Genomic DNA, 14153 nt, shown 5'->3' with positions numbered 1-14153 from the left:
CAGTTCACGTTAGGTGTCATGTCTATTATTATAGATTGAATTGGTTAATTCTGGTCATTTGGGACCTTTTTGGCAATTTTGATTTCTGTGACTTATTCAAATATCTTTTTTGCATATTGGAACAACATATTATACCTTTCTGTGATCTTTAGAATTTTCTGTAAACACACCAGAAGAGAGTAAGGAAATATCATACTCATGGCACGCTTTTAGTGTTCTTTGTGCTTGATCATCAATCTGAGGGGGTTCTTTCTGTGACATCACCCCAATGAAGTCATGCGATCTCAGTCACATGATTTCCATGCTAAACTATAGAAAAATTCCTATCGACTAGTTTTGGTTAGAAATTGAAAATAAACAGACTGAATCTTAGGTTTGCCATATTTCACAATGTCCCAGGTTACTTGAACCCCCCTTACATTTAGATTTAATTATATTTAATTAAAATTCTCCTTCTCAGCTACAAAGCCCTCAATGTTATGGCTCCATTATATCATGGATATATAACAGCTCACAGAACCAAAGTCTCCACAAGTAGAGTAGGAGCCAGAACCTTCAGCTACTTAATCATAGGTCGGTTCAGGAGATGACACCGTCTCTTCGTAGACGAGTCGGCTTGAAACCTTTACTTTAGGATAGAGCCGGTTCAGTCCTGCTGCTGTCGTAAGGGAAATGGTGTAAAATGCTCTTCACCACTCAAATGAACAATATAATCATGATTGCATGCTGCTGCTCTGCATTAAAAATAAACTCAGATACACCAGACTTTATTGTCCCGAAGCGAAAGTGTCTCCAAGATACTGCATCACATACCACATAGCACAATGGTGCAAGACTGTCGAATAAATACATCAAAAACACATCATGAACCTAAGAAGAACTATGGGAGACAGATGTACTCCCACTTGTTGTTTAGTTACCTGATGAATGAGTTCTTTTCATCCTCAACTGACATCACACTTTCTTTCAGCTCCTTCAGCTCTGACTAACTTTCAGCGTCTCTGCCAGCGTTCTCTGATCCGGCCTTCAAGCTCCAGACACATCTACAGAAGTACCACAAGAGTTCAGCTGACGCAAGATTGATTTAAACTTCACTATTGTAATAAAACATGCTTCTGTAGGACTGGATACTTTAGCAATGATGTAATTATTCCACATTTGTGTTAGCAACCCTTGTGTTATACTTGTAATGACTGCATTATTTTTTAACTAAAAAACGTAATTTTGCACAGTTGTGTCCTCTGCACGTTATAAATATATATTATACTTCAGACCTCTTATGACTGTATTGTATACTGTTATGCTCAGGTTTTGTTTGGATCTCGGTGGATTAAAGATTAATGTCACACTTCATACATCTTCTATTCTGAAAAGTTGGGGGAGAGGCTTTGGTCTGTCTGTTACAAGTCAACAAAAACATGTCTTGGTTTCTCTCAGCTTTCAGTCAAATATGCAATTATATTAGTAACTGGTTCAATTGTTAAATATTGTTAAGATGGACTTTTAAGAATAAAAAAAAAAAAATCATTTTTTTAATAACATTTTCAGTTTTTAATTCATGGCACTTTTACAGAGTCAAACAAAGTGATGGAAGGGGAGAATAGACAAAAGAGAAATCCAACACAATATGAGGGACGACAATCCTGAGTGTTGTCATGACAAAAACCATCGGAGGTGACTGGTGACAGGTGACAGGTTCATATGCTCAGGACAGTCCACCGCTTCAATTTAGCTCCATTATCAATCAATCAATCAATTGACATTACACATTTACATCACATGCAAAGACAGGGGAAATTGGCTTAATGCTAAAAATTGTCTTCGCTTGGCTTCCAGAGAAAGCTTTATGACAAGTGATCATATCGTCGGAAAAATTTAACCTTATGGGAAATCAAACTTTCTTTCTTTCTGATAGTGAGATATAAAGATGGTTACATGATAGCGTGCGCTCCCTGGACCAGTGCACCGCTTTTCTGCAGCTCTTTATTGATGATCGGCTCATCAGCCTGTAAGACTCCCGAACCAATCATTTCTCTCCTTCGCAAAACACACCAGCAATCAAGTCATTTTCAATGTTAACTAGCTTGATAATGTCAAAGCCAATTTGCACATTATTGACAATATAACGCAAAACAAGCTGACTGCTTGAATTAAAAATTGTGTCAATATGTATCTAAATCTACCTCTGACCTTTCATAGGTTGCTGAAACTCAGCATGTGGGATCCCTCAGTATTTCACATGCTAGACTAACATTATAGTGTGGGTTAGGTTAAATATGGACACTTCTACTGTGTTGTTTAGAGTAGAAGTGTTTTTTTGAACTGATGTTATTTAAGTTAGTTTTGTTGTGTAATGTAAGAAATTAAAAATAGTCTCACATTCCTACAAATCCTTTCTGTAATACTGTAGATTTCTCGCTCAGCTCACAAGAGTAAAACAACAATGCTGCTCCTTCATAACATAATTCATTGGCTTCTTTGCCTGGAACATGTCACTGCAGCCTTTACAGAAAAATCTAATTAGTTTCATCATGACATCGTGTTTAGCCATTAAATGCATATTTGAAACCTTGATTTCTGACTTACACGGGACTCAGCAACAGCGACGTAAGTCTGAGTTTTCAACTAATGGAGCTAATGCACATGAGGTTGAATATAATTGTGAAGATAGAGCTCCAACAGGTAACTGCCTCTAAACCATTAAACTATGGTAACAAGATCAAGCTTTACAAACATTGTTGTGTCTATATTGGGTAGATTGAAATTTGAAGGATGCAACTGTTTCCTGATATCAATCTTTTCATCTCACTCAAAGAAAGAAAGTAGAGAAGTCGACTTCCTAGCACGTGACTATTCTCTCAGATTCATCAGGGGCAGAAAACTCTGAAACAAAGTTTTAAAGTTTGACTGTGTGAACTCTTACATCTTAAGCTTTTCCCCCGAAATGACATGAAATCAAAGTGAACACAGAAATAAGGGAGAAAATCCTTGGTGGCTCCAGAGTACATCAACAAAGATACAAGAAACTATTTTAATAATGATAATAATTATAATAATACTAGATAGAGGAGCCGTGAATAGGGTTCCCTGCTACAGAGCTGCCCAGCACAGTAATACTGTTCGACAATGGGACACATTGTGCTTTACAGGCAGAGACACACACAGACAGAAAACGGGACAACACACACTGTAATACATTCTGGAGTAAAACACTTCATAATTGTCATCATGCAATAAAGAATACCAACTATTTGTTTAAAATACATGGCACATAGATTATTATTATCTCAACCCATATCAAAAACATATCAAATATAGAGACATTTCTTAACAAATATAAAGTTATTGCATTTTTCTTTTTTACTATTACTTCATATAATACACTATATGCAAGGCATACTGTGGAATATCTTCTCTACCCAAAGTGGATTGTGGGTAGAGACTAGCTGATTGTCCTTTTGTTATTAAATGGCTTCTGGTTCAAATGTACAGAGAGAAAAGATCCCTTTTAATACTGTTCAGAGCTACTGGCCTCACAGAGGGAGCGATGATCCAGACGATTCTCCAACATGACAACTGAGCCTTCACCTGCCGTTCGTACTCAGAACGGTTCATAAGTGGTGCTCATAAGATTCTCTGTAAAACTGTTTCCCTGATACACCTGTGAGCTCTCTGCTGCAGAATATTTCATATTCTAATATGAATTAATTACACGCATTTCATAGGACAAAACCATTCATTTGGAATGTCCCTGCCAATTAAAAGAGACTATTCACCATCCGGACTTTTCAGAGGTAGAAGCAGTCTGACTGCGAAAAGAGTTTATCAAAGTCCTCTGTGTCTCCAGAGCTTTGTTTAGTCTGAGAAAATAACGTATCACCTAATACATGATTCAATCAAGATTATGTCAAGTCAGGTTCAGACAATAATAACTTTTTGATCAAAAGTCTTTGTGATCGGTCGTAGACCGAGAGTTTAATGAAAAGATCATATCAAGGGGCATGATGGGAATTAGGATCAAATACCCACTAGACCGAAAGTCAGGGTATGTCAGTGTCTCTTGTCTTCACTTGTGCCACAGTGGATTGGTGGAGAATCGTACTACAAAGCACAGAGTCAGATTTAAAACTTTTTCCAGGTGGCTGTAATTTTGGTGACCCTACACTCCAAAGGGGTGGAATTATTAATGATTATTTAAAAAAAAGTGAAGGTTGTAATCTGACCAGGAAGAGACCATTGTGAGTATTGATTTTGGTGAGCTGCACTTTGTTGACGGTCCCGCCCAATTGTCTCACTGCAGCTTGTACATAGAGACCAATGGTTTTCACCGAGAAAATAATGCTGTAGCTGGTTTTGTACATTACTCTCAATGGAAGGAGGCTTCCCTTGTGTTCAATAAGTAAGGACATTACTTATTGATCAAAAATATTTTTATATAAGGGGAAAAACCAATATAACACTAAATTAGACTTCTGGATTGGATTTTCTGACACATGGAGAACAGATTCTCTCAACATTTTCAGCCACCATGCAGAATAACATCTGTATTTACTATAAACTGCTTTTTTTACTCATACTCTTTATTCATCAAGCTGTGAAAGTTGTGTGTAGCACAATTGATTGATATTATATGAGCACCACTTCAGGACAAAGTCTTATCAGGTTTTTTGGGGGAGAAAAGATTCATGTTATCAAGTAAAAATGGATTTTAAATCGTGGATCATCAGTTCAGCTCTGATCTGCTTCACCACACTGCTGTTTGAAACAGAGCAGCAACTGGGCTCCCTTACTTTCCAAACTTTTTGACTGGCATTTGAACTGGTCATGTTTAGGGACAAGCAGTTCAGTAAACTGACTTTGGAGGCTGGATTAGCTTCATCTGAGCTGGCTCAGTCCATGAGCATGGCACTAACACTGCTGAGGTTCAAACACTAGGTCCACATACACCTCACATGTATGTACATGATGCATTGTGGGGTACAGACTGTACATTCCCATTCAGAGAGAGGCCTTGAAAGTGTCACTGTAACAGAGAAGTCGGGATGTAACACAGATCAGTTTGTTTGAGTGCGTGTGAAAAGTGTGGCCAAGGGAATTTTGGGTAATTTGTCAGACAGATTTGCTGCCAGACAGGGATGTTTTGTCCTTGTCTGTCTCTGAAATCCAACTGGACACACACACACACACATACACTCAGAACAAGAAAGAGCGAGTCATGAAATTTACATTCCGACTTAATAGTTTCCCGAGGAGAGCTTGCTGCTGGGATTAATGGATAAACACTGCTGGTATAAGTCAAATGCTTCTTAAAGGTCAGACATACACACATACACACACTCACAGACACACACACACACAGACACATTCGCACACACGCTAAAGCAAACTTCACTGGAAGGAAACCGAGCGAGTAACTCATCCACTGAATATAATACTGTTCATTCGAAAGCTTTTCATAATAATAGCTTTTCCACCACCTTGATTGGTTGACGCGCACGTGACTAAATTGGAATGATTGTCGAAAGACGACGCCGCAGCGTCTTCCTGCTCGGCCGCTGCCAAAACACACTCACCTCATGACACCCTTATCATCCTAGAAGAGGGGTGGGGGTTAGGGTAGGGTGGGGTGGGGGTTGGTTTGTTGGGCACTTTGGAACACGCAGCAATAGGTGACGGGGCTGGGGAGGGGGGGTACTAAGGACTTATTAGAGCTGATGGAGGCCAGGTGCTGCAGCGAGGAGAAGGCCAAGGAGAAGGCAGATGCCGGGGGCCAGAGGTGAAGTCGGAGCACCAGCGGAGGAATGGATGGAGGAGGTCTTGATCTCGGAGGAGAGGAACGCGGAGAGGGGAACGTGGGAGACCAGTGTGGGGCTGGCATAGTTGATGAGGGAATCGATCTTCTCGGCCTCTTTGCTGCAGGCTTCAATCTGGAAAACACAAGAAAAACACTCTCATTTTCAAACTTTTCTCAAAGGAGCTCTGTCGGCCTCTCTCGGGTTTTTATTATTGAACCTTTTATTTTTTATTCTGCACATTGGCTTAGCTAGAAGCAGGGTGTTGCCTTGTTGGTTTTTGTGTGTTTGTGTGTTTGTGTTTGTGTGTGTGTGTGTGGACAAAATAAGACGACAACGAATGGATAGATTTTCAACATAACTTTGTAGCAATATTCTTTGGGAGGATATCTTTAAGGTATCTCTGCATCCTATTGCAATATAGACACGGCCTATACCAGTCTGTGGTATAACTGCCGTCATGATGACATCTTTATGAAAAGCCATTACTCCAACATATATTGGAATGACTGCAATGCGGTTATTTGCCTCCAGTGCAGTTACATTCTACATATAATGTTTTCATACTCGGATATGAGGTCACTGTGACTTTTATATTCAACCACTTAAAATCGAATCAGTCCAAGTGATCATTTGTCTGTTTATCGTCCGCAGAACCAGGGCCACATCCTGGATTATGATGGTGGATTGCGTATCAGAGATCGTAATGGCGGATGCTTTATCGTGTTTGCATCTGATAGTGGTGGCGGACCACGATTGAGGTGGCAGCTGATGGTGGATCCTAATGGCGGATGTGGACAATGACTGTGGACTATGGTGGCATCCGATCTTGATACATTCTTTTTACCCTGTTAAAAGTTTTTTTTTGGTAGTTTATCCTTGGAAAAATTTGATCGAATTTGATTGATTGATTTGTACTAAGTGTGAAAGGATTTCCTGCAGTTGTTCCTGAGATATCGCAATCACAACACAAACATGCTTTTTGTAAGGAACAGTTAACTTTACCTTTTACCACGTATATCGAATCAGTTCATCCTTGGGTAAAAGTGAACATTTGTACCACCTATGAAAAGATTCCCTTAAGGTGTCCTTGAGACAGCGTGTTCACAAGAATGGGACGGACCAATGAACACAAAACACGATGCCTCCAACAACTGCCTGTCCCTGGAATGGAGGGTGCATCTGAAGACTGATCCTTCGCAGGGGCGCGACAAGACAGTCCCAAATTTGAAGGCTCCCACAAATGTGTCCGTCCAACCCCAAGCAACAGAGGCTCCACCAGGTGTATCCTTCCTGGTCCAACATATCCCATGATTCATTGCGCTTCTCTGACTAACTGTTTCATAGAGGTAATGGCGACAGCAATGATGTGGACAGTTAGAAGCGAATGTAAGTTAAATATGTAATAATCTGGTTGCAAATGGTCTAAGAGTAACTGAGGTAAGTGCAAAAAGTGTTGCAACCAGCCCCACTCTCCTCCTCTGTTGCTTTTCTTTTTCATAAGCAATTAGACTTTAATATATTTCTGTTAAGAACTGGATTTTCATCAAATCACCTCACACTGCTACAAAGCTGGAGGGTGGGAATGTGTTCGATGGGAAGACTTTATAATCAAACAGAGATGAATAAATCTGATGATATCTTGCTCCCTGCTTCCTGATTTGTTCAACATATTTTATTTAAGGAGAAAACAGGCGCACAGTAAGGAGCACAGATGGGTTGAGCCATGTAAGACAATTTGTGTTGGTCCTGCGTTAGTCAACCTGGGGATAACTATTTCATCACAGCATGTGGGAGAAGCTGTTGCTTAGTAACAGCTAAAACTAAAAGAGAAACTGATGTTTGCTTTGCGTTTTCTCTACTAGTTTATCCTTGTCTTTTTAGTACCTTTGCCATTCAGTCTAAATCTAATGCCATTTAACCATTGTATGAGATTCATTCATCCCCTACATACTTGTACCCTCTGCTTCTCCTTAGAATATTTGTATTTAGTTCCACTCATCATTCAAATTCAACAGTTCAGAATTGCAGAGTTTATTGTGCCCTATGTTTTGCTTTGTCCGTTCTCTCTGGAAATCTATTTTCCAAAGACTCTTCAGACCTCTACAGGGTCGTCTCCGCTTACTTACACTCTTATGTTTATTTTCTCTCAGCTTCAGATACAACTTTATAAAAATCCTAACCAACTCTGCTCCATAAACTTTTTAGTATCAATGTATAAATGATGAATTATGTATCGGTCAGTCCTGCAGGTTTTGGTCCATTGAATGGGGGAAGCGAGGGAAGGGCTGGGTAAAAGTGAAGGCCAATAAACCCTGATGACATGATTACTGAAGAGGAATGTAGAGAAGCTTTTTTCCGAATTTAACTGTAACCCAAGAAAATACAGTTTTAATCTATTTGAATATATTTCCCGGCAAACCTGCGGTTGCACAAGCAATCGGACCCAATGCAACACTGAAATAAACTAGGAATGCCCTCAGACAGAATCTGCATGCAGGCTTAACCATTCACTAAGTGCTGCACTGGTAAAATGTTACTGACAAACGATGGAATTATCCTAACTTGATAAATATCAGAGGGATGTTATATATCAACACATGTTTAGGGTAATTGCAATGATGTGTGGTGTATAATGGGGTTTTGTGCGTGTGTACCTGTATATAATACACATTTTCCACTTTGCAGGACAGTAAAGTTTTTCTTGAATCTTGGAAACGACCCAGCACAATAATAACATATTGCTATTGTCACTGTTGAATGAGTTTGTAAGACCTTAGAGCAGAATATGTTTTATTTTGTGGGCATATGTGAGGGGCCACTATTGATATTAATATTGTAGTTTAATGTTTTGACTGTTTCATTACATGATACAACAATTTAAAATTCATATATATGTTTTTTAATATTTATACAATCTGTAACTGACCTAATGACAATTTTAATGTACAGTGGATATAAAAAGTTTACACACCCCTGTTAAATTTCGAGGTTTTTGTGATGTAATCAAATGGGACAAAGATCAATACTGTCCAAACTTTTTCCACATTTGATGTGACCTATAACAGGAACAATTCAGTTGAAAAACCAACTGAAATCTATTTGGAAGAAAAATTAAAAATTAAAAACTTACAATAACCTTAACCTAATACTTTGTTGAAGCACCTTTTGAATTTATTAAAGCACTCAGTCTTTTGGGGTAGGAATCTAATAGCATGGCACATCTTGATTTGGCAATATTTGCCCACTCTTATTTGCAAAAGGGCTCCAAATCTGTCAGATTGCGAGGGCATCTCCTGTGTACAGTCCTCTTCAGATCATCCCACAGGTGTTCAATTGGAATCAGGTCTGGGGTCTGGCTGGATCATTCCAAAACATGAATCTTCTTCTGGTGAAGCCATGCTTTTGTTGATTTGGATGTGTGCTTTGGGTCGTTGCCATGCTGATAGGTGAAATTCCTCTTCATCTTCAGCTTTCTAACGGAAGCCTGAAGGTTTTGTGCCAAAACTGACTGGTATTTTTTAACTGTTCATAAGTCCCTCCACCTTGACTAAGGCCCCTGTTCCATCTGAAGCATGATGCTGCCACCACCATGCTTCACTGTGGGTATGGTGTTCTTTGGGTGAATGTGCAGTGTTGTTTTTGCGCCAAACATACCTTTTGGAATTATGGCCAAAAAGTTCAACCTTGGTTTCACCAGACCATAATACTTTTCCCCACATGCTTTTTTGAGACTTCATGTATGTTTTGCAAAATTTAGCCGGGCTTGGATGTTTTTCTTGGTAAGAAAAGGCTTCTGTCTTGCCACCCTGCCCCAGAGCCCAAACATACGAAGAATACGGAAGATTGTTGTCACATGTAGTTCACAGCTAGCCTGGATGCCAGACGAACTTAGCCCCGCCCACAACATTTTTGGTCGGGCAGTTCGGTCTGGAGTCGCTCCGTTGGGAAAAAATTATGCCCGACCGGGCCAATCAGATTGTCAGGGTGGGCTTTATACGATGATTGACAGATGATCAACGGTAACGTAATCAACCACGTCATCAAAGTGCCCTTGGTTTGAATTCGTTTTCAACAAACATGCCTGCCGCTGGCGAGATGAGATGTGTAGATGCTGCCATTGAGTCTGTTTTAGAAAACATCGACAGCGCATTCATTTTGAAAGAGGAACACAGAACGTGGAGGCAACGCCAAAGCACCGCGCTAATCCCTATTGCCCCGGCGCTTGGCTGTTCACAACGGACACTGAAGCGACGCTGAACCGCCGGGCAGCGCTAATAATATCACCCGTTGATCCAGTAGATCGCTGCACGGCTTTGTGCCGGTCACACCGGAGGCTGAAGCACCGCACTGCGCCAAGGCTGCCTCGCGGTGCTTCAGCCTCCGGTGTGACCGGCACAAAGTTTTAACATGGGAGTGGATGGGAGCCAGCTGTTATTTAAGGCTTGGCGCTGCGCTGAAGCGTCCGGTGTGAACCCGGCGTTAGTAAATAACTCACAATGCGTTTCTTAGCATACTACGTATGTGACGTAGTATGTGACGTGCCATGCTGTCACCTTGAATAGTGCAGGTGCTGTATCCTGTCACCTTTATCCCCAAACTATTAAGGTTTTAACCAAACTGGATTCAATCTGCTGCAAAAGACAGACAGACAGATTCGCAGACAAGCAGATACAATATTCATTAATTGAGAGTTGTACATCTGCCCCTCTGCTATGCTGTTAATCGCCCAAAATGTTTTCAGCTATACTGCTTTAATGAAGGTAACATCGCTGAAGACATCTGTGGAAATAAGTCGACCATATGGCAAAAATGACATGTAATGGAGGGAATTATGTGGAACATGAAGTACATCCATCTACCTTTCCTTTTCTATCAACTGTCATTTCTAAAAATAAAATGATGCATGCTTTGTTTTTGGTATAACCCTCCCTGGTATTAGCATGTGAATTGTACCTGGATAGTCTACATGGAGGCGCTCACACACACACACACACACACACACACACACACACACACACACACACACACACACACACACACACACACACACACACACACACACACACACACACACACACACACACACACACACACACACACACACATACACACACATACACACACACACACACACACACACACACACACACACACACACACACACACAAACATACACATGTTTAAATGTAATACGTATGGTGGGATATTATTCTCCTTTCAGCTAGCTTAAGCAAGCCTGGCAGAAGCTATAAGTAGTGGCACTATTCCTCTGCAGAAAGGGATTAAAAAACTAATGACTGCTTTCAATGACATCGCCCTCCTGGATATGGAAAGCACATCACTCAGATTTAAGCTCAATTGAAATCAAAAAGGTCTCGAGAGCCGCCTTACGACTTTGATGGTAGAGTCAGATGTCAGACAGATTGTTTTATTTGTCAGTAACTGTCTGTAGAAATGACAATAACAACATTCAGCCTGTAAACTGAACAGATGTGTCAGCGAATTGTGGTTTTGGGCAAAAATGTATATGATTAGTAAACTCTTATCGAGCATAGCTGCAATGGCAGATCAAAGGTTTTTTCAAATCAGTTACACAAAGGAGTCACTGGTATGTCCACTCACAACTCCTGATTCAGTTAGGTGCACATTGGAGTCATACCTCGTTTACTGTTCGCTCTATCGCTCCGAGCATAGCCACAAATCATTAATTTTGTTTTGAAAATGAGTTCAAAAGCTTAGAGTTGCTCTAATTGTTTTTTGGATTATCACTGGATTACGAAAATGCTTTTCCTTACAGTACTGACGCTGGTGTGATTGTGAGTCAGCAGAGGTACAGAGACACACTGTGTCCTGTCGGTTCCCACACACTACACACACCAAACCCGTAACACAGGCAGAAGAATAGGTCAAGGTGATGTAGCCAGGATGTATTGTCTCACCTCTCAAAAGATACAACGATAGAACTGTCAGGAACCACCTCTGTATTTCTGTGAGAATGGAGCTTTCAGATGCTCTGTACAGTATATTTATAACTCTTTTCATGAAGACAGTTAGTCCTTGAGCCCAAAAAACACTTTACAAAAACTGAAATATCTGTGCCGTCACAAATGTACTTTCTAGGCCCTGCAGCTTGCTGAAGGATTTTCAACTGCTGCTGCTGCACTGCGCAGATTTTTTCCTGAAAAGATTAAACAGATGCAACCTTAATTTTTTAGATATTCGCTCGGCAAGATTGCTTTGAGAACGGTATTCTCCCTTTGTTGTTTCTGCTGTTTATTCATTTGAGACATTTTTGACTGTATGCTATATTGAAAATGGTTTATAAAAACTGAATGAGTGATGCAGGTGGTGACCAGAACTTTGAAAGTGTATATTGTTAAACTGTGACTATTCTAGATTAAAGCTTCTTAAAGTGAAAAAATTGTTTTGATGACGGAATTCAAGGAATGTTTATGAATGTGGTATTTTTCTCTTGATGTCTTCATTTTTCGACGCTCTCCTCATTTCCACACTTTCATTCTATCTTTCATTACACACCATCAGCCCATCAGCAGCTTTTGTATAAGGCACGTTCAGCGCTTTCGGGCATGAACTGATTCTGGTCTAAGATTAGATCACCACCAGCAACAGCGGCAGCCGCAGTGAAACACGCGCCCGAAGACATCCCAGCTCCAGTGAGAGTGCGGCAGCTGGACGTGTTTCTAACCCACTTACTGGGTGACACACATAAACCTCTTCCTGTTACATTGACCTAACATGACCCCCTTTCATGATCTGAGGCTACGACGGGGGGGAAAGATTCAGAATGTGCTCTCCTATCAGTCACAGTTATACGATTGCTTCACTAAGCTATACATTTAGTGTAATACAAAGAGCCTTATTTAAAGCTAGGTTCTTGTCAGTAAAGGTATCGGCAGTGACCTGGTTGGTCTGGTGACTTTAACAAATCTGTATTGGTCAAATTAAATTTAGAGCTACTGGAAAGGGCTGCATCACCCATACACGTATAGCACGTGACATGAAACTGATGACAATGCCATAAGCCCTTAAAACTATGGCATCATTATACCTTAAAGAGCTCATAGCACCTTATTACCCCACCAGAGCACTGTGCTCCCTCGAGTCAGGCTTGCTCAGCCAAACAGAGCCCTTAGCTATCAAGCTCCTCTCACAGAGACACCATCTCTACATCTAAGACTCTACATCTAACCCACTTAAAACCTTCTTGTGTAGGGTTATAGTTGGTAAAGGTCTTTGACCTGCTCTTAGTTATGCTGCTTTCAGTTTAGATTGTCGGGCGACACATGAGATTATCTTTCTTCTTTTCCCTCTTCATCAAAAGAATGTCTCGTCAATACATGTTACTGACTTGACCTCTTCCCCCAAACGCCTTGTGGTTTATCGTTGTAGATCAAAGATCTTAGCTGTGGCCACATCGTGGATCATGGTGGCAGCTTTTCTTGGATTATGATTACAACTAGATTGGTTAGATGTAAAATAAACCTCACATATATTGCCATTGTTGGCATTACCTCTATCATTTTAGATAACTGCGTACCTGCCCAAGGACTGAAGATAGAAATGAGCTGATAGCTACATCTGGCATATATCATCTCTTCTCATTTTGAGATTATTGTTTTTGTGCATTGTCCTTGTTTAATAAAGCAAAGAAAAAAAACAATTGTCCTGCTCCCTTTATCTCTTTTCCATGATAAAAGGTTTTGTTTTTGTAGTTTTACCTTAGTCCTGTCGAGTATTAGGGGAAGAGGATGTCGCCCCTTATACAGATTGTTAGGCCGTGTGAGGAAAATGTGATTTAACAACATGGGGTCTACAAAACGGGACTAATAAACTAATAAAAATTGATTGCTTGATTGCTTGATAAGCATGTCAGACTCTTATTTGGCAGTTTAACTAAGTTGAACCTCTATTACCTCAGTAACACTGACAAGTCTGAAGCAAATGCCATCTGCCGTGTTAACATTCAGGCTGCAGCACAAGGTTAAACACGATAAATGATGATGATGATGAGGTGATGACATGCAGAGACAGTTACTCCCATCGGGCTATTTTCTTGTAACAATGCTCACACTGGTAGGCACATTTTGAACAAGCTAAAAGTTACCAATGCAATAAACAATTATGACAAGAAAGTAATGCAAATGAAGTGGAAGAGGGTGAAGTGAGACACCGAAGAAGACAGATGCATCCTCCCTCTCAGTTCACCACTTAAATCCCTGTGAGCATGAATATCCATGTCCAGAAGCAGCAAAGCAGGTAATTAGCAAAGCTAAATCTAAGCAATCTTTTGTAATCTCTCTAAGTTGTTGTGTTTAGAATTATTGTGTAGTTTAGACT

At 40.3% G+C, this 14153-nt stretch overlaps 1 protein-coding gene across 1 annotated transcript in view; it reads right to left on the bottom strand.

The window, feature by feature from the left end:
- Positions 1–1511: 1511 nt before the first annotated feature.
- Positions 1512–14153, bottom strand: part of reck (reversion-inducing-cysteine-rich protein with kazal motifs) — a 72444-nt gene continuing 59802 nt past the window's right edge. Inside the window, exon 21 of the mRNA XM_053412990.1 lies at positions 1512–5927. Within this exon, the coding sequence (XP_053268965.1) occupies positions 5706–5927 (222 nt within the window). The 3' untranslated portion in view covers positions 1512–5705. The remainder of the gene's footprint in view (positions 5928–14153) is intronic.

This window comes from Pleuronectes platessa, chromosome 20 (assembly GCF_947347685.1).
Source record: "Pleuronectes platessa chromosome 20, fPlePla1.1, whole genome shotgun sequence".
Lineage (NCBI taxonomy): Eukaryota > Metazoa > Chordata > Actinopteri > Pleuronectiformes > Pleuronectidae > Pleuronectes > Pleuronectes platessa.
This window is presented reverse-complemented; position numbering and strand designations above follow the sequence as displayed.